Source organism: Oncorhynchus clarkii, chromosome 27, assembly GCF_045791955.1.
Source record: "Oncorhynchus clarkii lewisi isolate Uvic-CL-2024 chromosome 27, UVic_Ocla_1.0, whole genome shotgun sequence".
Classification (NCBI taxonomy): Eukaryota; Metazoa; Chordata; class Actinopteri; order Salmoniformes; family Salmonidae; genus Oncorhynchus; species Oncorhynchus clarkii.
In genome coordinates, this window is record NC_092173.1 from 39,146,056 (window position 1) to 39,171,147 (window position 25,092).

A 25,092-nucleotide genomic window follows, 5' to 3' on the forward strand; every position below is an offset into this window, starting at 1 on the left:
TTAGAGTTAGGTCAGGGTTAGATTTAAGGTCAGGGTTAGAGTTAGGTCAGGGTTAGATTTAAGGTCAGGGTTAGAGTTAGGTCAGGGTTAGATTTAAGGTTAGGGTTAGAGTTAGGTCAGGGTTAGAGTTAGGTCAGGGTTAGATTTAAGGTTAGGGTTAGAGTTAGGTCAGGGTTAGAGTTAGGTCAGGGTTAGATTTAAGGTTAGGGTTAGATTTAAGGTCAGGGTTAGATTTAAGGTCAGGGTTAGAGTTAGGTCAGGGTTAGATTTAAGGTCAGGGTTAGAGTTAGGTTAGGGTTAGATTTAAGGTTAGGTTTAGATTTAAGGTATTTTACTCTGCTTCTACTCTGGTTATTATCTCTGCATAGTCACTTTAACTCTACCTACATGTACATATAACTTACATTACCTCAACTAACCGGTGCCCCGCACATTGACTGTACCGGTACACCTTGTATATAGCCTCCACATTGACTCTGTACCGGTACACTTTGTATATAGCCTCCACATTGACTCTGTACCGGTACCACCTGTATATAGCCTCCACATTGACTCTGTACCGGTACCCCCTGTATATAGCCTCCACATTGACTGTACCGGTACACTTTGTATATAGCCTCCACATTGACTCTGTACCGGTACCACCTGTATATAGCCTCCACATTGACTCTGTACCGGTACCACCTGTATATAGCCTCCACATTGACTCTGTACCGGTACACCTTGTATATAGCCTCCACATTGACTCTGTACCGGTACACCTTGTATATAGCCTCCGCATTGACTCTGTACCGGTACCACCTGTATATAGCCTCCACATTGACTCTGTACCGGTACACCCTGTATTTAGCCTCCACATTGTCTCTGTACCGGTACACCCTGTATATAGCCTCCACATTGACTCTGTACCGTTACACCCTGTATATAGCCTCCACATTGACTCTGTACCGGTACCCCCTGTATTTAGCCTCCACATTGTCTCTGTACCGGTACACCCTGTATATAGCCTCCACATTGACTCTGTACCGGTACACCCTGTATATAGCCTCCACATTGTCTCTGTACCGGTACACCCTGTATATAGCCTCCACATTGACTCTGTACCGTTACACCCTGTATATAGCCTCCACATTGACTCTGTACCGGTACCCCCTGTATTTAGCCTCCACATTGACTCTGTACCGGTACACCTTGTATATAGCCTCCGCATTGACTCTGTACCGGTACCACCTGTATATAGCCTCCACATTGACTCTGTACCGGTACACCCTGTATTTAGCCTCCACATTGTCTCTGTACCGGTACACCCTGTATATAGCCTCCACATTGACTCTGTACCGTTACACCCTGTATATAGCCTCCACATTGACTCTGTACCGGTACCCCCTGTATTTAGCCTCCACATTGTCTCTGTACCGGTACACCCTGTATATAGCCTCCACATTGACTCTGTACCGGTACACCCTGTATATAGCCTCCACATTGTCTCTGTACCGGTACACCCTGTATATAGCCTCCACATTGACTCTGTACCGGTGCCCCCTGTATATAGCCTCCACATTGACTCTGTACCGTTACACCCTGTATATAGCCTCCACATTGACTCTGTACCGGTACCCCCTGTATTTAGCCTCCATATTGTCTCTGTACCGGTACACCCTGTATATAGCCTCCACATTGTCTCTGTACCGGTACACCCTGTATATAGCCTCCACATTGACTCTGTACCGGTACACCCTGTATATAGCCTCCACATTGTCTCTGTACCGGTACACCCTGTATATAGCCTCCACATTGACTCTGTACCGGTACACCCTGTATATAGCCTCCACATTGACTCTGTACCGGTACACCCTGTATATAGCCTCCACATTGACTCTGTACTGGTACACCCTGTATATAGCCTCCACATTGACTCTGTACCGGTACCCCCTGTATATAGCCTCCACATTGACTGTACCGGTACACCCTGTATATAGCCTCCACATTGTCTCTGTACCGGTACATCCTGTATATAGCCTCCACATTGACTCTGTACCGGTACACCCTGTATATAGCCTCCACATTGACTCTGTACCGGTACACCCTGTATATAGCCTCCACATTGACTCTGTACTGGTACACCCTGTATATAGCCTCCACATTGACTCTGTACCGGTACACCCTGTATATAGCCTCCACATTGACTCTGTACCGTAATACCCTGTATATAGCCTCCACATTGACTCTGTACAGGTATCCTCTGTATATAGCCTCCACATTGACTCTGTACTGGTACACCCTGTATATAGCCTCCACATTGACTCTGTACCGGTACCCCCTGTATATAGCCTCCACACTGACTCTGTACCGGTACCCCCTGTATATAGCCTCCACATTGACTCTGTACCGGTACTCCCTGTATATTTTCTCGCTATTGTTATTTTACTGCTGCTCTTTAATTATATATATTTTTTTCGTAAAACTGCATTGTTGGTTAAGGGCTTGTAAGCATTTCACTGTAAGGTCTACTACACCTGTTGTATTCAGCATTTCATGGTTAGGTCTACTACACCTGTTGTATTCATCATTTCACTGTTAGGTCTACTACACCTGTTGTATTCATCATTTCACTGTAAGGTCTACTACACCTGTTGTATTCAGCATTTCACTGTAAGGTCTACTACACCTGTTGTATTCAGCATTTCACTGTAAGGTCTACTACACCTGTTGTATTCAGCATTTCACTGTAAGGTCTACTACACCTGTTGTATTCAGCATTTCACTGTAAGGTCTACTACACCTGTTGTATTCAGCATTTCACTGTAAGGTCTACTACACCTGTTGTATTCAGCATTTCACTGTAAGGTCTACTACACCTGTTGTATTCGGCATTTCACTGTAAGGTCTACTACACCTGTTGTATTCAGCATTTCACTGTAAGGTCTACTACACCTGTTGTATTCAGCATTTCACTGTAAGGTCTACTACACCTGTTGTATTCGGCGCATGTGACAAACACAATTTGATTTGATTTTAGGGTTAGAGGTTCGGTTTAGAGTTAGGTTAAGGTTTGGGTTAGGTTTAGAGTTAGGTTAAGGTTTGGGTTAGGTTTAGAGTTAGGTTAAGGTTTGGGTTAGGTTTAGGTTTAGGGTTGGGGAAAATAGGAATTTGAATGGGAATACATTTTCACTCCCCAAAAATGTGTGTGTGTGTGTTTACCACAGGAAGCTGCTGAGGGGAGGACGGCTCATAATAATGTCCGGTACAGAGCAAATGGAATGGCATCAAACACCTGGAAACCATGTGTTTGATATATTTGATACCATTCCAATGGTTCCACTCCAGTCATTACCACCAACCTCCTGTGATGTTTACCTGTATGGAACCCAGGTTCTCTGTTAGCTGCTCTGGACTGGAGGATCCCAGGAGGACTGAGCTCACCCCTTCATTCCTCAAACACCAGGCTAGGGAAGAAGAGAAGGAAAGAGTACAGAAAGGAGAGAGTGGGGGGGACAATAGTGTGACAATAATGGCATTCCTCATTTGGTATTTGCTATTTTATTAGGATCCCATTAACTGTTGAAAAAGCAGCAGCTACTCTTCCTGGCGTCCACACAAAACATGAAACACAATACAGAACATCAATAGACAAGAGCAGCTCAATGACAGAACTACATACATTTACATGAGAATGGGAATGTACTGCTGACATCCACTTGGTGGCGCTCTAACATCATTAATACTGAAACAACGTAGTGTGCATGTGTGTGATTGCACGTCCATGCTCCTCTCTCTCACCCACGGCCAGCTGTGGGAGAGTACAGCCCAGCTTCTCAGCGATGTGTCCCAGCTCCTTCAGCTTCGCCTGCTGTTTCCTCCCATCCTCACTCACTATCTTCTCCTTTAACCACTGATACGACTGCAGAGAGAGAAAGAGAGTAGAAGAGGGAAAGAGAGGAGAGGGAGAGTTAGAGAGAGAAAGAGGGAGGGAGGGAGAGACAGAGAAGAAGAAGGAAAGAGAGGAGGGAGAGTTAGAGAGAGAAAGAGGGAGGGAGGGAGAGACAGAAGAGATAAAGGGAGGAGAGGGAGAGTTAGAGAGAGAGAAAGAGGGAGGGAGGGAGAGACATAGAAGAAGAAGGAAAGAGAGGAGAGGGAGAGTTAGAGAGAGAGGGGGAGAGAGAGGAGAGGGAGAGAGAGAAGAAGAGGGGGAGAGTTAGAGAGAGAGAAAGAGGGAGGGAGGGAGAAAGAGAGGGAAGGAGGGAGGGAGAGAAGAGGGAGAGAGAATGAGAGAGGTAGAGAAAGAGGGGATGTAAAATGTGAGAAAGGAGAGAGGGAGATGAGAAGAGGAACGGAGAGGAAGATTTCCACCATATTGGCTTCCAGTTCCAGCAGATAGATCAGTGACAGATAGATCAGTGGCAGATAGATCAGTGGATGACACTGGATCCGTCAGGTCGCTCAAGATCCAAGGCAAAATTTGACGTACTTCCAGGTACCCAGGAAGTTGAGAGATGACTTAAAAAAACATCCACCAAGGGCAACGTTGAGCGCTATTACCATCAAGTAGGCTTGCGGTTTGCTAAGGCGTTGTGGACGGTTGTTCAATCCCAGTGCTAAAGACCGTGAGAGCTTGTTGAGTGAATACAGAGTTTACCTTCATGGATGCCCTGGAGGTTTCTGGGATGCCGTTCTGGTACTTCCCCGTGATGATGCCACAGGCCAGCGGAGACCACGTCATCGCCCCAACACCTGTCACCATGGACACCAGGCGGAATGTGGGAACAGAGAGGGAGGGAGTGAGTGACAGATAACTGTGAGATCTCTAACACAGTCAGTCAGACACCAAACAGACACTCAGGAAATCCCCAGTCTGAACCAAAGCAGATGTTAGGGAAGTGTTCTCAGGAGGACGTTATCATATCACTTGATCACAATAATTGACAATCACGTAAGGGTTGATTATGGATGTATCCACTGATTATCCACTGGTTGTGCGCGTGTGCGTGTGCGTATGTGTGTGAACCGCCCAGCAGATGAGGGAAGGGGCGTGGCCAGCCTGGATGATTGACACATGCCTATCTTGTGGTAGAGTTCTGGAAGCTGGACCTCCACCTTCTCCCTCTGGAAGAGATGGTACTCAGCCTGCTCACACACCGGAGGGATCAGGTTAAACTGTCTGGCCACAGAGTACGCCTCCTAGAGAGAGAGGGAGAGAGAGAGGGGGGGGGGGGTCAGGTTAAACGGTCTGGCCACAGAGTACGCCTCCTAGAGAGAGAGGGAGAGAGAGGGGGGGGGGATCAGGTTAAACTGTCTGGCCACAGAGTACGCCTCCTAGAGAGAGAGGGAGAGAGAGAGGGAGGGGGATCAGGTTAAACTGTCTGGCCACAGAGTACGCCTCCTAGAGAGAGAGGGAGAGAGAGGGGGGGGGGGGGGGATCAGGTTAAACTGTCTAGCCACAGAGTACGCCTCCTAGAGAGAGAGGGAGAGAGAGAGGGGGGGGGGATCAGGTTGAACTGTCTGGCCACAGAGTACGCCTCTAGAGAGAGAGAGGGAGAGAGACAGGGGGGGATCAGGTTAAACTGTCTGGCCACAGAGTACGCCTCCTAGAGAGAGAGGGAGAGAGAGAGGGGGGGGGGATCAGGTTGAACTGTCTGGCCACAGAGTACGCCTCTAGAGAGAGAGGGAGAGAGAGAGAGCGAGAGAGAGAGAGAGAGAGAGAGGGGGGGGGGATCAGATTGAACTGTCTGGCCACAGAGTACGCCTCCTAGAGTTAGAGGGAGAGAGAGAGGGGGGGGAGCAGGGGAAGAGAAAGAGAGGGGGAAGGATAGAGAGAGCGAGAGAGAGAGGGGAGGGTTGGAAGAGAAAGAGACAGGGAGGAATAGAGAGATGGGGAGGGGGGAAGGAGCAGGGAAAGAGAAAGAGATGGGGAGGGATAGAGAGAGAGAGAGGGGGGAGGGGGGAAGAGAAAGAGAGGGGGAGGGGTAGAGAGAGCGAGAGAGAGAGGGGAGGAAGGATCAGGGGAAGAGAAAGAGAGAGGGGGAGGGATAGAGAGCAAGAGAGAGGGGAGGGGAGGGGAGGGATAGCGAGAGGGGGAGGGATAGAGAGAGCGAGAGAGAGGGGAGGGGAGGGGAGGGATAGAAAGAGGGGGAGGGATAGAGAGGGGAGGGGGGAAGAGCAAGAGAGAGGGGGAGGGATAGAGAGAGCAAGAGAGAGGGGAGGGGAGGGGAGGGATAGAGAGAGGGGGAGGGATAGAGAGAGCGAGAGAGAGGGGAGTAAGGAGCAGGGGAAGAGAAAGAGAGGGGGAGGGATAGAGAGAGGGGGGAGGGGGGAAGAGCAAGAGAGAGGGGGAGGGATAGAGAGAGCAAGAGAGAGGGGAGGATGGAGAGGCAGGTGAGAGGGAGTGAATGTGGGAGAGAGATGGGGAGTGGGATACTAATCAGAATTCACAATGCTATATGCAAACCTTAAGAAGATTAAACACATTGATATACTGAATGCAGCTCATTTAGCGGAGTCTATATTCCACACACTGACTCACCTGCCTCGCATATCTATGTTTCCATATGTATGTTTACAAAGACCTCATTGCCTTCTTAAACATTGGCATAACCATATTTATCTGCTACATGCAGCTGTGCCACACGCCCGGAAACCTTGTGTGTACCCCTGCATTATAGATACGATCTAAATTATAGTGCTTTCATCTGAGCTGCTACGCTACAAAACAATCTTTACAAATTCACCCTAATCACAATCAACACAGCACCATGTGCAGCGCTTAACACAGACTGAGGGAGAACGAGAGGAAAAGGAGGAGGTTGTTGACTATAGGAAAGCCTGAGAATGCTTTAGCAATCAGTCATTATCCGGCTTCAGAAAATGCAGTTACACACCACCTATCCCGATCCTCCCCTTTCTCCTCCAAATCAGCCAGGACATAGAGGCCTGTTTATCTCTCCCCTATCTCTCGCTCTCTCTCTCTCCATGTTTGTGTAGACTGTATGTTTGACCCCCTTGGTGTAGACTGTATGTTTGACCTCCCTGGTATAGACTGTATGATTGACCCCCTTGGTATAGACTGTATGTTTGACCTCCCTGGTATAGACTGTATGTTTGACCCCCTTGGTATAGACTGTATGTTTGACCCCCTTGGTGTAGACTGTATGTTTGACCTCCGTGGTGTAGACAGATGACTTCCTTTGAGGGCTCACAAACACAATGAAAGTTCATGAACAAACTGTCTGAGAACAAAGGTGCAGACGGTCTGGGAACTGTCACATCCGTTGTGAGGAGGAGACCAAGGTGCAGACGGTCTGGGAACTGTCACATCCATTGTCTTTAGACCAAGGTGCAGACGGTCTGGGAACTGTCACATCCATTGTCTTTAGACCAAGGTGCAGACGGTCTGGGAACTGTCACATCCGTTGTGAGGAGGAGACCAAGGTGCAGACGGTCTGGGAACTGTCACATCCGTTGTGAGGAGGAGACCAAGGTGCAGACGGTCTGGGAACTGTCACATCCGTTGTGAGGAGGAGACCAAGGTGCAGACGGTCTGGGAACTGTCACATCCGTTGTGAGGAGGAGACCAAGGTGCAGACAGTCTGGGAACTGTCACATCCGTTGTAAGGAGGAGACCAAGGTGCAGACGGTCTGGGAACTGTCACATCCGTTGTGAGGAGACCAAGGTGCAGACGGTCTGGGAACTGTCACATCCGTTGTGAGGAGACCAAGGTGCAGACGGTCTGGGAACTGTCACATCCGTTGTGAAGAGACCAAGGTGCAGACGGTCTGGGAACTGTCACATCCGTTGTAAGGAGACCAAGGTGCAGACAGTCTGGGAACTGTCACATCCGTTGTAAGGAGACCAAGGTGCAGACGGTCTGGGAACTGTCACATCCGTTGTGAAGAGACCAAGGTGCAGACGGTCTGGGAACTGTCACATCCGTTGTGAGGAGACAAAGGTGCAGACGGTCTGGGAACTGTCACATCCGTTGAAAGGAGGAGACCAAGGTGCAGACGGCCTGGGAACTGTCACATCCGTTGTAAGGAGGAGACCAAGGTGCAGACGGTCTGGGAACTGTCACATCCGTTGTGAGGAGACCAAGGTGCAGACGGTCTGGGAACTGTCTCATCCATTGTCTTTAGACCAAGGTGCAGACGGTCTGGGAACTGTCACATCCGTTGTGAGGAGACCAAGGTGCAGACGGTCTGGGAACTGTCACATCCATTGTCTTTAGACCAAGGTGCAGACGGTCTGGGAACTGTCACATCCATTGTCTTTAGACCAAGGTGCAGACGGTCTGGGAACTGTCACATCCGTTGTGAGGAAGAGACCAAGGTGCAGACGGTCTGGGAACTGTCACATCCGTTGTGAGGAGGAGACCAAGGTGCAGACGGTCTGGGAACTGTCACATCCATTGTCTTTAGACCAAGGTGCAGACGGTCTGGGAACTGTCACATCCGTTGTGAGGAAGAGACCAAGGTGCAGACGGTCTGGGAACTGTCACATCCGTTGTGAGGAGGAGACCAAGGTGCAGACAGTCTGGGAACTGTCACATCCGTTGTAAGGAGACCAAGGTGCAGACGGTCTGGGAACTGTCACATCCGTTGTGAAGAGACCAAGGTGCAGACGGTCTGGGAACTGTCACATCCGTTGTGAGGAGACAAAGGTGCAGACGGTCTGGGAACTGTCACATCCGTTGAAAGGAGGAGACCAAGGTGCAGACGGCCTGGGAACTGTCACATCCGTTGTAAGGAGGAGACCAAGGTGCAGACGGTCTGGGAACTGTCACATCCGTTGTGAGGAGACCAAGGTGCAGACGGTCTGGGAACTGTCTCATCCATTGTCTTTAGACCAAGGTGCAGACGGTCTGGGAACTGTCACATCCGTTGTGAGGAGACCAAGGTGCAGACGGTCTGGGAACTGTCACATCCATTGTCTTTAGACCAAGGTGCAGACGGTCTGGGAACTGTCACATCCATTGTCTTTAGACCAAGGTGCAGACGGTCTGGGAACTGTCACATCCGTTGTGAGGAAGAGACCAAGGTGCAGACGGTCTGGGAACTGTCACATCCGTTGTGAGGAGGAGACCAAGGTGCAGACGGTCTGGGAACTGTCACATCCGTTGTGAGGAAGAGACCAAGGTGCAGACGGTCTGGGAACTGTCACATCCGTTGTGAGGAGGAGACCAAGGTGCAGACAGTCTGGGAACTGTCACATCCGTTGTAAGGAGGAGACCAAGGTGCAGACGGTCTGGGAACTGTCACATCCGTTGTGAGGAGACCAAGGTGCAGACGGTCTGGGAACTGTCACATCCGTTGTGAGGAGACCAAGGTGCAGACGGTCTGGGAACTGTCACATCCGTTGTGAAGAGACCAAGGTGCAGACGGTCTGGGAACTGTCACATCCGTTGTAAGGAGACCAAGGTGCAGACAGTCTGGGAACTGTCACATCCGTTGTAAGGAGACCAAGGTGCAGACGGTCTGGGAACTGTCACATCCGTTGTGAAGAGACCAAGGTGCAGACGGTCTGGGAACTGTCACATCCGTTGTGAGGAGACAAAGGTGCAGAAGGTCTGGGAACTGTCACATCCGTTGAAAGGAGGAGACCAAGGTGCAGACGGCCTGGGAACTGTCACATCCGTTGTAAGGAGGAGACCAAGGTGCAGACGGTCTGGGAACTGTCACATCCGTTGTGAGGAGACCAAGGTGCAGACGGTCTGGGAACATGTCACATCCATTGTCTTTAGACCAAGGTGCAGACGGTCTGGGAACTGTCACATCCGTTGTGAGGAGACCAAGGTGCAGACGGTCTGGGAACTGTCACATCCATTGTCTTTAGACCAAGGTGCAGACGGTCTGGGAACTGCCACATCCATTGTCTTTAGACCAAGGTGCAGACAGTCTGGGAACTGTCACATCCGTTGTGAGGAGACCAAGGTGCAGACGGTCTGGGAACTGTCACATCCGTTGTGAGGAGGAGACCAAGGTGCAGACAGTCTGGGAACTGTCACATCCGTTGTAAGGAGGAGACCAAGGTGCAGACGGTCTGGGAACTGTCACATCCGTTGTGAGGAGACCAAGGTGCAGACGGTCTGGGAACTGTCACATCCGTTGTGAGGAGACCAAGGTGCAGACGGTCTGGGAACTGTCACATCCGTTGTGAAGAGACCAAGGTGCAGACGGTCTGGGAACTGTCACATCCGTTGTAAGGAGACCAAGGTGCAGACAGTCTGGGAACTGTCACATCCGTTGTAAGGAGACCAAGGTGCAGACGGTCTGGGAACTGTCACATCCGTTGTGAAGAGACCAAGGTGCAGACGGTCTGGGAACTGTCACATCCGTTGTGAGGAGACAAAGGTGCAGACGGTCTGGGAACTGTCACATCCGTTGAAAGGAGGAGACCAAGGTGCAGACGGCCTGGGAACTGTCACATCCGTTGTAAGGAGGAGACCAAGGTGCAGACGGCCTGGGAACTGTCTCATCCATTGTCTTTAGACCAAGGTGCAGACGGTCTGGGAACTGTCACATCCGTTGTGAGGAGACCAAGGTGCAGACGGTCTGGGAACTGTCACATCCATTGTCTTTAGACCAAGGTGCAGACGGTCTGGGAACTGTCACATCCATTGTCTTTAGACCAAGGTGCAGACGGTCTGGGAACTGTCACATCCGTTGTGAGGAAGAGACCAAGGTGCAGACGGTCTGGGAACTGTCACATCCGTTGTGAGGAGGAGACCAAGGTGCAGACGGTCTGGGAACTGTCACATCCGTTGTGAGGAGGAGACCAAGGTGCAGACGGTCTGGGAACTGTCACATCCGTTGTGAGGAGGAGACCAAGGTGCAGACAGTCTGGGAACTGTCACATCCGTTGTAAGGAGGAGACCAAGGTGCAGACGGTCTGGGAACTGTCACATCCGTTGTGAGGAGACCAAGGTGCAGACGGTCTGGGAACTGTCACATCCGTTGTGAGGAGACCAAGGTGCAGACGGTCTGGGAACTGTCACATCCGTTGTGAAGAGACCAAGGTGCAGACGGTCTGGGAACTGTCACATCCGTTGTAAGGAGACCAAGGTGCAGACAGTCTGGGAACTGTCACATCCGTTGTAAGGAGACCAAGGTGCAGACGGTCTGGGAACTGTCACATCCGTTGTGAAGAGACCAAGGTGCAGACGGTCTGGGAACTGTCACATCCGTTGTGAGGAGACAAAGGTGCAGACGGTCTGGGAACTGTCACATCCGTTGAAAGGAGGAGACCAAGGTGCAGACGGCCTGGGAACTGTCACATCCGTTGTAAGGAGGAGACCAAGGTGCAGACGGTCTGGGAACTGTCACATCCGTTGTGAGGAGACCAAGGTGCAGACGGTCTGGGAACATGTCACATCCATTGTCTTTAGACCAAGGTGCAGACGGTCTGGGAACTGTCACATCCGTTGTGAGGAGACCAAGGTGCAGACGGTCTGGGAACTGTCACATCCATTGTCTTTAGACCAAGGTGCAGACGGTCTGGGAACTGCCACATCCATTGTCTTTAGACCAAGGTGCAGACAGTCTGGGAACTGTCACATCCGTTGTGAGGAGACCAAGGTGCAGACGGTCTGGGAACTGTCACATCCGTTGTGAGGAGACCAAGGTGCAGACGGTCTGGGAACTGTCACATCCATTGTCTTTAGACCAAGGTGCAGACGGTCTGGGAACTGCCACATCCATTGTCTTTAGACCAAGGTGCAGACAGTCTGGGAACTGTCACATCCGTTGTGAGGAGACCAAGGTGCAGACGGTCTGGGAACTGTCACATCCGTTGTGAGGAGACCAAGGTGCAGACGGTCTGGGAACTGTCACATCCGTTGTGAGGAGACCAAGGTGCAGATGGTCTGGGAACTGTCACATCCGTTGTAAGGAGGAGACCAAGGTGCAGACAGTCCTGGAACTGTCACATCCATTGTCTTTAGACCAAGGTGCAGACAGTCTTGGAACTGTCACATCCGTTGTAAGGAGGAGACCAAGGTGCAGACGGTCTGGGAACTGTCACATCCTTTGTGAGGAGACCAAGGTGCAGACGGTCTGGGAACTGTCACATCCGTTGTGAGGAGACCAAGGTGCAGACGGTCTGGGAACTGTCACATCCGTTGTGAGGAGACCAAGGTGCAGACGGTCTGGGAACTGTCACATCCGTTGTGAGGAGACCAAGGTGCAGACGGTCTGGGAACTGTCACATCCGTTGTGAGGAGACCAAGGTGCAGACGGTCTGGGAACTGTCACATCCGTTGTGAGGAGACCAAGGTGCAGACGGTCTGGGAACTGTCACATCCGTTGTGATGAGACCAAGGTGCAGACAGTCTGGGAACTGTCACATCCGTTGTGAGGAGACCAAGGTGCAGACGGTCTGGGAACTGTCACATCCGTTGTGAGGAGACCAAGGTGCAGACGGTCTGGGAACTGTCACATCCATTGTCTTTAGACCAAGGTGCAGACAGTCTGGGAACTGTCACATCCGTTGTAAGGAGGAGACCAAGGTGCAGCGTGGTATGCGTACATTCTTCTTTAATAAAGAACGAAATACTGAACAAACAAAATGACAAAACGATACGTGAAGCTAATTTGGATAGTGCAGACAGGCAACTAAACATAGAACAAGAATCCACAAATACCAAAGGGAAATGGCTAATTACAGTGCCTTGCGAAAGTATTCGGCCCCCTTGAACTTTGCGACCTTTTGCCACATTTCAGGCTTCAAATATAAAGATATAAAACTGTATTTTTTTGTGAAGAATCAACAACAAGTGGGACACAATCGTGAAGTGGAACGACATTTATTGGATATTTCAAACTTTTTTAACAAATCAAAAACTGAAATATTGGGCGTGCAAAATTATTCAGCCCCTTTACTTTCAGTGCAGCAAACTCTCTCCAGAAGTTCAGTGAGGATCTCTGAATGATCCAATGTTGACCTAAATGACTAATGATGATAAATACAATCCACCTGTGTGTAATCAAGTCTCCGTATAAATGCACCTGCACTGTGATAGTCTCAGAGGTCCATTAAAAGCGCAGAGAGCATCATGAAGAACAAGGAACACACCAGGCAGGTCCGAGATACTGTTGTGAAGAAGTTTAAAGCCGGATTTGGATACAAAAAGATTTCCCAAGCTTTAAACATCCCAAGGAGCACTGTGCAAGCGATAATATTGAAATGGAAGGAGTATCAGACCACGGCAAATCTACCAAGAACTGGCCGTCCCTCTAAACTTTCAGCTCATACAAGGAGAAGACTGATCAGAGATGCAGCCAAGAGGCCCATGATCACTCTGGATGAACTGCAGAGATCTACAGATGAGGTGGGAGACTCTGTCCATAGGACAACAATCAGTCGTATATTGCACAAATCTGGCCTTTATGGAAGAGTGGCAAGAAGAAAGCCATTTCTTAAAGATATCCATAAAAAGTGTCGTTTAAAGTTTGCCACAAGCCACCTGGGAGACACACCAAACATGTGGAAGAAGGTGCTCTGGTCAGATGAAACCAAAATTGAACTTTTTGGCAACAATGCAAAACGTTATGTTTGGCGTAAAAGCAACACAGCTCATCACACCATCCCCACTGTCAAACATGGTGGTGGCAGCATCATGGTTTGGGCCTGCTTTTCTTCAGCAGGGACAGGGAAGATGGTTAAAATTGATGGGAAGATGGATGGAGCCAAATACAGGACCATTCTGGAAGAAAACCTGATGGAGTCTGCAAAAGACCTGAGACTGGGACGAAGATTTGTCTTCCAACAAGACAATGATCCAAAACATAAAGCAAAATCTACAATGGAATGGTTCAAAAATAAACATATCCAGGTGTTAGAATGGCCAAGTCAAAGTCCAGACCTGAATCCAATCGAGAATCTGTGGAAAGAACTGAAAACTGCTGTTCACAAATGCTCTCCATCCAACCTCACTGAGCTCGAGCTGTTTTGCAAGGAGGAATGGGAAAAAATTTCAGTCTCTCGATGTGCAAAACTGATAGAGACATACCCCAAGCGACTTACAGCTGTAATCGCAGCAAAAGGTGGCGCTACAAAGTATTAACTTAAGGGGGCCGAATAATTTTGCACGCCCAATTTTTCAGTTTTTGATTTGTTAAAAAAGTTTGAAATATCCAATAAATGTCGTTCCACTTCATGATTGTGTCCCACTTGTTGTTGATTCTTCACAAAAAAATACAGTTTTATATCTTTATGTTTGAAGCCTGAAATGTGGCAAAAGGTCGCAAAGTTCAAGGGGGCCGAATACTTTCGCAAGGCACTGTAAATATGGTCCCCAATCAGAGACAACGATAAAGAGCCGCCTCTGATTGGGAACCATATCAGGCCACCATAGACATACCTATACCTAGACCTACAAAACCACTAGATACACAAAAACCCTAGACAATACAAAACTTGCATACCCACCCTCGTCACACCCTGACCTAACCAAAACATAAAGAAAACAGAGATATTGAAGGTCAGAGCGTGTCAGGGAACGTTCCATGTAGACTTGCTGTATGAGCATGATTTGTAATGAGAGTTTTCCATAGGTTGAGTGAAGGTTGTGTGAGGGTTGTAGAGATGTTTTGACATTTACCATGATCTCCATGGCTATCCATCTAAACGTCCCCCAGTACATGGTTATGGGTCAGGGGTTAAAGGTCATAGGATTAACTCACCATGATCTCCATGGCTGTCCATCGAGAAGTTCCCCAGTACATGGTTAAGGGTCAGGGGTTAGAGGTTAAAGATCATAGGATTAACTCACCATGATCTCCATGGCTGTCCATCGAGAAGTCCCCCAGTACATGGTTAAGGGTCAGGTGTTAGGGGTTAAAGATCATAGGATTAACTCACCATGATCTCCATGGCTGTCCATCGAGAAGTCCCCCAGTACATGGTTAAGGGTCAGGGGTTAGGGGTTAAAGGTCATAGGATTAACTCACCATGATCTCCATGGCTGTCCATCGAGAAGTTCCCCAGTACATGGACATCCCCTGGTTGATCACATAAGTCATGGCTCTCACAATCTCTGAGGAGATAAGGACAATAATCAACCAACATTCAATCAATCAATCAAATAATCGATCAATCCATCAGCTCATTAGATGCATGTGTGTGAAGGACTTTGGAGATCCCTGCAGACACACTAGATACCACCAGGCATATATATATGTGTGTATGTATATATATATATATATATATATATGTGTGTGTGTATATATATATATATATATACACCCTCATTACCAGTCAAAAGTTTGGACACACCTACTCATTCAAGGGTTTTTCTTTATTTTACGATTTTCTACATTGTGAAAATGATGCAGCACTCCATCACTCTCCTTCTTGGTCAGATAGCACTTACCCACCCTGGAGGTGTGTTGGTTCACTGTCCTGTTGAAAAACAAATGATATTCCCACTAAGCTCAAACCAGATGAGATGGCGTATTGCTGCAAAATGTTGTGGAAGCCATGCTGGTTAAGTGTGCTTTAAATCACTGACAGTGTCACCAGCAAAGCACCATCACACCTCCTCCTCCATGCTTCATGGTGGAAACCACACATGTGGAGATCATCCGTTCAATTACAGTACTCTGTGTCTCACAAAGACACGGAGGTTGGAACCAAACATTTCCAATTTGCACTTTTCAGACCAAAGGACAGATTTCCACTGGTCTAATGTCCATTGCTCATGTTTCTTGGCCCAAGAAAGTGTCCACTTCTTATTAGTAGTGGTTCGACCATGAAGGTCTGATTCACGCAATCTCCTCTGAACAGTTGATGTTGAGATGTGTCTGTTACTTGAACTCTGTGAAGCATTTATTTGGGCTGCAATTTCTGATGCTGGTAACTCTAACTTCTCCTCTGCAGCAGAGGTAACTCTGGGTCTTCCTTTCCTGTGGTGGTCCTCATGAGAGCCAGTTTCATCATAGTGCTTGATGGTTTTTGTGACGGCACTTGAACAAACTTTCAAAGTTCTTGACATTTTCTGGATTGACTGACGTTCATGTCTTAAAGTAATGACTGTCATTTCTCTTTGCTTATTTGAGCTGTTCTTGTCAGAATATGGACTTGGTGTTTTACCAAACAGGGCTATCTTCTGTATACCACCCCTACCTTGTCACAACACATCTGATTGGCTCAAACACATTAAGAAGGAAATAAATTCCACAAATTAACTTCATGATTCCATATGTGTTATTTCATAGTTTTGATGTCTTCACTATTATTCTACAGTGTAGAAAATAGTAAAAATACAGAAAAACCCTTGAATGTGTAGGTTGGTCCAACTTTTGACTGGTGCTGTATCTGCATCTAATATATATATATATACATACCACCAGGGGACACTGTAGTCTTCCTGCCTGGGTTGTACTACTGGACTGACAATGACCCAACTAGACTTGAAGGCCACCAACCCATCCCCTGAGCGCTCTCTCTCTCCTGCTGACAATACATTCCTTCTCACTCCTCTAATGAGCCCACTAATGACCAGGGACAGGCTAGAGTTCTAATGGCTAGAGTTCTAATGGCTAGAGTTCTAATGGCTAGAGTTATAATGGCTAGAGTTCTAATGGCTAGAGTTCTAATGGCCAGAATTATAATGGCTAGAGTTCTAATGGCTAGAGTTCTAATGGCCAGAGTTCTAATGGCTAGAGTTCTAATGGCTAGAGTTCTAATGGCTATAGTTCTAATGGCTAGAGTTCTAATGGCTAGAGTTCTAATGGCTAGAGTTCTAATGGCTAGAGTTCTAATGGCCAGAGTTCTAATGGCTAGAGTTCTAATGGCTAGAGTTCTAATGGCTAGAGTTCTAATGGCTAGATAGCGGCTAGAGTTCTAATGGCTAGAGTTCTAATGGCTAGAGTTCTAATGGCCAGAGTTCTAATGGCCAGAGTTCTAATGGCCAGAGTTCTAATGTGCTGTAAACCACCAGTACATTATTAATGAAGCAATTAGTTCCAACACTAGCATCTGAGCTACACAACACTATGAAGGGAGCCTTAGATGACATCTGTTATTGTTCTCATCCCTGTGTAGCTGATACCTAGCAGGACCAGGACCAGGGTTAGGGGACAGGGAATGACGAGGGAAAGTACACTCCTGGGTGGGAAATTTTAACTTCCAAAACCCACCATGGGGAAATTACAGCCTTGTCAATCAATGACTGATTTGAACCAAACAGGAGAGCTAAACTACTGTCACTGTGGGCTCAGCGACACAGACAACTGATGCACCAAGATAAACACCACTAAAAGAGATGACGTAATGAAGACAGACAAAGAGAAGGAAAGAAAGGTCAAGTTAAATAACTCAAATGTGATCCATCTATAGAAAAGTGCAATGGGTCAGAAGAGGGGCAGAGATCCAACGCCTCATTGTATTCTATTTCTGCTGCTCGCTTTTCTTTAATCGTGGTACAAGAACACACACACACTCTCTCTCTCTCTCTCTCTCTCTCTCTCTCTCTCTCTCTCTCTCTCTCTCTCTCTCTCTCTCTCTCTCTCTCTCTCTCTCTCTCTCTCTCTCTCTCTCTCTCTCTCTCTCTCTCTCTCTATTGCTGTTTCTCTCTCTCTCTCTCTCTCTCTCTCTCTCTCTCTCTCTCCATCTCTCTCTCTCTCTCTCTCTCTCTCTCTCTCTCTCTCTCTCTCTCTCTCTCTCTCTCTCTCTCTCTCTCTCTCTCTCTCTATTGCTGTTTCTCTCTCTCTCTCTCTCTCTCTCTCTCTCTCTCTCTCTCTCTCTCTCTCTCTCTCTCTCTCTCTCTCTCTCTCTATTGCTGTTTCTCTCTCTCTCTCTCTCTCTCTCTCTCTCTCTCTCTCTCCATCTCTCTCTCTCTCTCTCTCTCTCTCTCTCTCTCTCTCTCTCTCTCTCTCTCTCTCTCTCTCTCTCTCTCTCTCTCTCTCTCTCTATCGCTGTTTCTCTCTCTCTCTCTCTCTCTCTCTCTCTCTCTCTCTCTCTTGCTGTTTCTCTCTCCCCCATCTCTCTCTATTGCTGTTTCTCTATCTCTCTCTCTCTCTCTCTATTGCTGTTCTCTCTCTCTCTCTCTCTCTCTCTCTCTCTCTCTCTCTCTCTCTCTATTGCTGTTTCTCTCTCCCTCTCCACCCTCTCTCTCTATTGCTGTTTCTCTATCTCTCTCTCTCTCTCTCTCTCTCTCTCTCTCTCTCCCCTCTATCGCTGTTTCTCTCACTGTCTCCCTCTCCTTTTCTCTCTCATGCTGCACTGTCTGCAAGGAGTGAAAGCCAATTCATGGCTGATCTGAAAACGTAGTCAGGGGCTCTGTATGAAGGTGCCTCTGGAGACCACATAGAGCTCATAACGCATCGCTGTGCACCTCCCAAATTTTGTTACAATGCGGAGGGCTCCGTATAGCTCCGCATTTACATGATTGGTTGACGGTAGGTGGGGGCGGAATGTCCTGTACAAACACAAACTCACTTCCTTGATTACCTTCTTCACAACAGCTCTACTCAACAGCACTGGGCTGCTTCTCAAAGCACAAGAAGTCTGAATGCCCTGATTTCTGCAGAGGCCGTATCACCGTAAATGCTGCACGGCCAATGCAGAAGCCAGATTGACCATGCAGAGCCTTTAAGGCGGGAACAGATGGCAGATTGACTAGGCAGAGCTTTTAAGGGGGGCCAGAAAATGGAGCTGGTCCATCACACAATGGTGCTATAGTGAGAACAAAATGAGTGGGAGAGGAGGGAGGTGGAGGAGTGAAAAGGAGAGAAGAAATAGAGAAAAGATAGTCGGAGAAGACTGAAAGTGGCAGAAAGAGAGGAAGGAGGAGAGATAGAAAGAAAGATAATAATGAATGTTATGTCAGAATCATTTTCTATTGGGAGTCCTTGGTCAGGATGTGCTTGACAAAGACAGCTTTATGAAACACAAGCACTATGAGACCTGAGGGGCTAACAGATTTACTCTCTCATCACCACAGCCTGATCTACATGCTTTCACCTCTCTCTGTTTCTCTCTCTCTCTCCCTCTCCCCCCTCTCTCTATTGCTGTTTTCTCTCTCTCTCTCTCTCTCTCTCTCTCTCTCTCTCTCTCTCCCCTCTATCTCTATTGTTTTCTCTCTCTCGCTCTCTCTCTCTCTCTCCCTCTCTCTCTCTCTCTCTATTGCTTTTCTCTCTCTCTCTCTCTCTCTCTCCCTCTCTCTCTCCCTCTCCCCCTCTCTCTCTATTGCTGTTTCTCTCTCTCTCTCCCCCCTCTCTCTCTCTCTCCCTCTACCCCTCTCTCTCTATTGCTGTTTCTCTCTCTCTCCCTCTCTCTCTCTCTCTCTCTCTCTCTCTCTCTCTTTCTCTTTCTGCTTATTCACTCTATGAACAATGTTTTGTAAATGACAAAGAATGTTTGCATTTGTTTGTTTCGATGTTTCAAGATGTGCATGGATTCATTGTGTTTGTAGATGTGCATGGGTTCATTGTGTTTCAAGATGTGCATGGATTCATTGTGTTTGTAGATGTGTATGGGTTCATTGTGTTTGTAGATGTGCATGGGTTCATTGTGTTTGTAGATGTGCATGGGTTCATTGTGTTTGTAGATGTGCATGGGTTCATTGTGTTTGTAGAAGTGCATGGGTTCATTGTGTTTGTAGATGTGCATGGGTTCATTGTGTTTGTAGATGTGCATGGGTTCATTGTGTTTGTAGATGTGTATGTGTGAGAGTGAGTTCCACAGGAGTGCACTCAGGGAACAGCACAATTTAAAGGCAATGCTACCAAATACTAATTGAGTGTTTGTAAACTTCTGACCCACTGGGATGTGAAAGAAAGAAAAGCTGAAATAAATGATTCTGTGTACTATTATTCAAATTCTTTCACATTCTTAAAATAAAGTGGTGATCCTAACTGACCTAAGACAGGGAAATTTTACTAGGATTAAATGTCAGGAATTGTCAGAAAAGCTGAGTTTAAATGTATTTGGCTATGGTGTATGTAAACTTCCGACTTCAACTGTATATGCAGTACATATATAGATAGATAGTAAACCTCAGTATAAACTGAAACCTTGATTCTTATCTGGTTGTTAGTCAGGTAGAGCAACACATCTACTGCTTCCTGCCAATACAAATTTGGTAGTATTTCAGGCTATGAGACTAATCAACCAACTTCCCTCCTGACTTAGACAGGTTGCTCGGTCCATGATGATGAATGCTAAAAGACTGACTCACCCTCCATGGGTGTGTTGGTGTCGGGGCGGTTTGCGAAGACCACGTCTACGTATTCCAGCTGCAACCTCTGGAGGGAGCCCTTCAGACCTGGAGAGAGAGAGGAGGGGAGAAGGAGAGGAAGGGAGAAGGAGAGGAAGGGAGAGAAAGAGGAAGGGAGAGAGAGAGGAAGAGAGAGAGAGAGGAAGGGAGAGAGAAAGGAAGGGAGAGAGAGAGGAAGGGAGAAGGAGAGGAAGGGAGAGAGAGAGAGAGGAAGGGAGAGAGAGAGAGAGAGAGGAAGGGAGAGAGAGAGGAAGGGAGAGAGAGAGGATGGGAGAGAGAGAGGAAGGGAGAAGGAGAGGAAGGGAGAGAGAGAGGAAGGGCAAGAGAGAGGAAGGGAGAGAGAGAGGAAGGGAGAAGGAGAGGAAGGGAGAGAGATGAAGGGAGAGAGAGAGAGGAAGGGAGAGAGAGAGAGGAAGGGAGAGAGAGAGGAAGGGAGAGAGAGAGGAAGGGAGAAGGAGAGGAAGGGAGAGAGAGAGGAAGGGAGAGAGAGAGGAAGGGCAAGAGAGAGGAAGGGAGAGAGAGGAAGGGAGAAGGAGAGGAAGGGAGAGAGGGAGAGAGAGAGGAAGGGAGAGAGAGGAAGGGAGAGAGAAAGGAAGGGAGAGAGAGTAAGGGAGAAGGAGAGGAAGGGAGAAAGAGAGGAAGGGAGAGAGAGAGGAAGGGAGAGAGAGAGAGAGAGAGGAAGGGAGAGAGAGAGGAAGGGAAAGGGAGAGGAAGGGAGAGAGAGAGAGGAAGGGAGAGAGAGGAAGGGAGAGAAGGAGGAAGGGATAATGAGAGGAAGGGAGAGAGAGAGGAAGGGAGGGAGAGAGAGAGGAAGGAAGAGAGAGAGAGGAAGGAAGGGAGAGAGAGAGGAAGGCAGAGAGAGAGGAAGGGAGAGAGAGAGGAAGGGAAAGGGAGAGGAAGGTAGAGAGAGAGAGGAAGGGAGAGAGAGAGGAAGGGAGAATGAGAGGAAGGGAGAAGGAGAGGAAGGGAGAGAGAGAGGAAGGGAGAAGGAGAGGAAGGGAGAGAGAGGAAGGGAGAGAGAGAGGAAGGGAGAAGGAGAGGAAGGGAGAGAGAGAGGAAGGGAGAGAGAGAGGATGGGAGAGAGAGAGGAAGGGAGAGAGAGGTGAAGGGAGAGAGAGAGGAAGGGAGAAGGAGAGGAAGGGAGAGAGAGAGGAAGGGAGAGAGAGAGGAATGGAGAAGGAGAGGAAGGGAGAGAGAGAGGAAGGGAGAGAGAGGAAGGGAGAGAGAGAAAGGGAGAGAGAGAGGAAGTGAGAAGGAGAGGAAGGGAGAGAGAGAGGAAGGGAGAGAGAGAGGAAGGGAGAAGGAGAGGAAGGGAGAGAGAGAGGAAGGGAGAGAGAGAGGAAGGGAGAGAGAGATAAGAGGAGGGGAGAGGAGGATGGGAGAGGAGGGTTGAGGAGAAGAGGAGGGGAGGGGTTAGAATAGGAGGGCAGAGGAGAGGAGGAGAGAAGAGGAGGAGGGGGGAGAGAAAAGATAAGAGAGAGGGGAGATATCAATACAGTTCACAGGGGAGAGACAGGGTCAGACAGGGTGATACAGGCTCAGACAGGGTGAGACAGGGTGAGACAGGGTCAGACACGGTGAGACAGGGTGCGACAGGGTCAGACACGGTGAGACAGGGTGAGACAGGGTCAAACACGGTGAGACAGGGTGAGACACGGTGAGACAGGGTGAGACAGGGTGTGACAGGGTCAGACACGGTGAGACACGGTAAGGCAGGGTGAGACAGGGTGAGACAGGGTCAGACACGGTGAGACACGGTGAGACAGGGTGAGACAGGGTCAGACACGGTGAGACAGGGTGAGACAGGGTGAGACAGGGTGAGGCAGGGTCAGGCAGGGTCAGACACGGTGAGACACGGTGAGACAGGGTGAGACGCGGTGAGACAGGGTGAGACACGGTGAGACACGGTGAGACAGGGTGAGACAGGGTGAGACAGGGTGAGACACAGTGAGACAGGGTCAGACATGGTTTAGACAGTGTGAGACAGGGTGAGACAGGGTCAGACATGGTGAGACAGGGTGAGACAGGGTGAGACACGGTGAGACAGGGTCAGACAGGGTGAGACAGGGTCAGACAGGGTGAGACAGGGTGGGACAAGGTGAGACAGGGTGAGACACGGTGAGACACGATGAGACAGGGTGAGAGGGTCAGACAGGGTGAGACAGGGTGAGACAAGGTGAGACATGGTGAGACAGGGTCAGACAGGGTGAGACAAGGTGAGACAGTGTAAGACAGTGTAAGACACGGTGAGACACAATGAGACAGGGTGAGAGGGTCAGACAGGGTGAGACAGGGTCAGACAGGGTGAGACAGGGTGAGACAAGGTGAGACACGATGAGACAGGGTGAGACAAGGTGAGACAGGGTGAGACACGGTGAGACACGATGAGACAGGGTGAGAGGGTCATACAGGGTGAGACAGGGTGAGACAGGGTCAGACAGGGTGAGACAGGATGAGACAGGGTGAGAGGGTCAGACAGGGTGATGTGGGTGCCTGTGTGTTCTTACCTTCAATAATGTGTTTCCTTGAAAGGCCTCTCTCAGTCTCTGCTCTGTGGGCACAGACAGAGACACAGACAGGAGAGAAAAACTACACATTAAAATCTGTTTCTCAACTCACTGCTGGTAGTCAACTTCCATGGCCCTACTGCTGTGTCCTTATCAGTGCTTTCCCGCTTGTGTGTGTTTGTGTGTGTGCGTGAGTGTGTTTCATGTACAGTAAGTGTGTGCGAGTGTGTGTTCAGAGTCTTCAACTACAATCCTCTCCTCCTGCAGAAGGACGGAGACTATCAATATTCATGAAGGATGAACGAGGGAAGAAATAATGTACACCTTTATCCTTATCACTAATCCCAGCATGCATCAAGGAGCTGTGACTCCCAGCATGCGTTATGGAGCTGTGACTCCCAGCATGCATCAAGGAGCTGTGACTCCCAGCATGCGTTATGGAGCTGTGACTCCCAGCATGCGTCACGGAGCTGTGACTCCCAGCATGCGTCATGGAGCTGTGACTCCCAGCATGCGTCATGGAGCTGTGACTCCCAGCATGCATCAAGGAGCTGTGACTCCCAGCATGAGTCATAGAGCTGTGACTCCCAGAATGCATTGGGAAGCTGTGACTCCCAGCATGCGTCACGGAGTTGTGACTCCCATCATGCGTTATGGAGCTGTGACTCCCAGCATGTATCAAGGAGCTGTGACTCCCAGCATGCGTTATGGAGCTGTGACTCCCAGCATGCATCAAGGAGCTGTGACTCCCAGCATGCGTCACGGAGCTGTGACTCCCAGCATGCGTCATGGAGCTGTGACTCCCAGCATGCGTCATGGAGCTGTGACTCCCAGCATGCATCAAGGAGTTGTGACTCCCAGCATGAGTCATGGAGCTGTGACTCCCAGAATGCATTGGGAAGCTGTGACTCCCAGCATGCGTCACGGAGTTGTGACTCCCAGCGTGCATCATGGAGCTGTGACTCCCAGCATACATCATGGTGCTGTGACTCCCAGAATGCATCATGGAGCTGTGACTCCAAGCATGCATCATGGAGCTGTGACTGCCACCATGCATCATGGAGCTGTGACTGCCACCACACATCATGGAGCTGTGACTGCCACCACGCATCATTAAGCTGAGAGGCTATATAAAACCTCTGTAGCTTTGTGTGTGTGTGTGTGTACGTGTGTGTGCGTGTGTGTGTGTGTGTGTACGTGTGTGTGTGTGTGTGTGTGTGTGTGTATGTACGTGTGTGTACGTCTGTGTGTGTGTGTGTGTGATCAGACAAAGTATTTTCCCCCTGGTCAGCAGAGCAGGAATGTATGACATTGAAGAGGTACAGAGGCAGAGCAGTAAACAGCTGAGCTCTGCCTTATGAGACACAAGTGAGACTTTTTCAACAGGAACTTACTTTCCTCCCCAGTACAGCTTGGTAGTGATGACCAGACTTGATCGTCTATAGATAGATAGATAGATAGAGAGAGAGAGAGAGAGAGAAGGAGAAAGGGAGCTGTTTTATTGGCATTAAAAACACTGCGGCAATATTGCCAAAGCAACAATTTATACAATAGACATTGAAATAAAATAATAAATGACAATAATATAAATTGTAATAATAATAATAATAACACTACTACTACTACCAATAATAACACTACTACTAATAATAACAACACTACTACTACTACTACTACTACTACTACTAACAATAATAACAATACTACTAATAATAATAACACTACTACTACTACTAATAATAATAATAACACTACTACTAATAATAACAACACTACTACTACTACTACTACTACTACTACCAATAATAACAATACTACTAATAATAATAACACTACTACTACTACTAACAATAATAATAATTACACTACTACTACTACTACTAACAATAATAATAATAACACTACTACTACTAATAACAATAATAATAATAACACTACTACTAATAATAATAACACTACTACTACTACTAATAATAATAATAATAACACTACTACTACTACTACTAATAATAACACTACTACTACTACTACTACTAATAATAACACTACTACTAATAATAATAACAACACTACTACTACTACTACTAATAATAATAATAATAACACTACTACTACTACTATAACACTACTACTAATAATAATAACAACACTACTACTACTAATAACAATAACACACCTACTACTATTAATAATAACACTACTACTACTACTACTAATAATAATAATAACACTACTTCTACTGCTAATAATAACACTACTACTACTAATAATAACACTACTACTACTACTAATAATAATAATAATAATAACACTACTACTACTAATACTACTACTAATAATAATAACATTACTACTACCACTAACAATAACACTACTAC

General features: G+C 47.9%; 1 protein-coding gene across 1 annotated transcript in view; it reads right to left on the reverse strand.

Annotated features, from left to right (window-relative positions):
- Positions 1-25,092, reverse strand: part of LOC139386226 (voltage-gated potassium channel subunit beta-1-like) — a 174,745-nt gene that overhangs the window by 8,993 nt on the left and 140,660 nt on the right. The window contains exons 6-13 of the mRNA XM_071131707.1: positions 24,109-24,153; positions 22,715-22,758; positions 20,169-20,255; positions 14,938-15,023; positions 5,058-5,178; positions 4,637-4,731; positions 3,781-3,901; positions 3,358-3,446 (exon numbers count right to left, since the gene is read on the reverse strand). Of these exons, the coding sequence (XP_070987808.1) occupies positions 3,358-3,446; positions 3,781-3,901; positions 4,637-4,731; positions 5,058-5,178; positions 14,938-15,023; positions 20,169-20,255; positions 22,715-22,758; positions 24,109-24,153 (688 nt within the window). The remainder of the gene's footprint in view (positions 1-3,357; positions 3,447-3,780; positions 3,902-4,636; positions 4,732-5,057; positions 5,179-14,937; positions 15,024-20,168; positions 20,256-22,714; positions 22,759-24,108; positions 24,154-25,092) is intronic.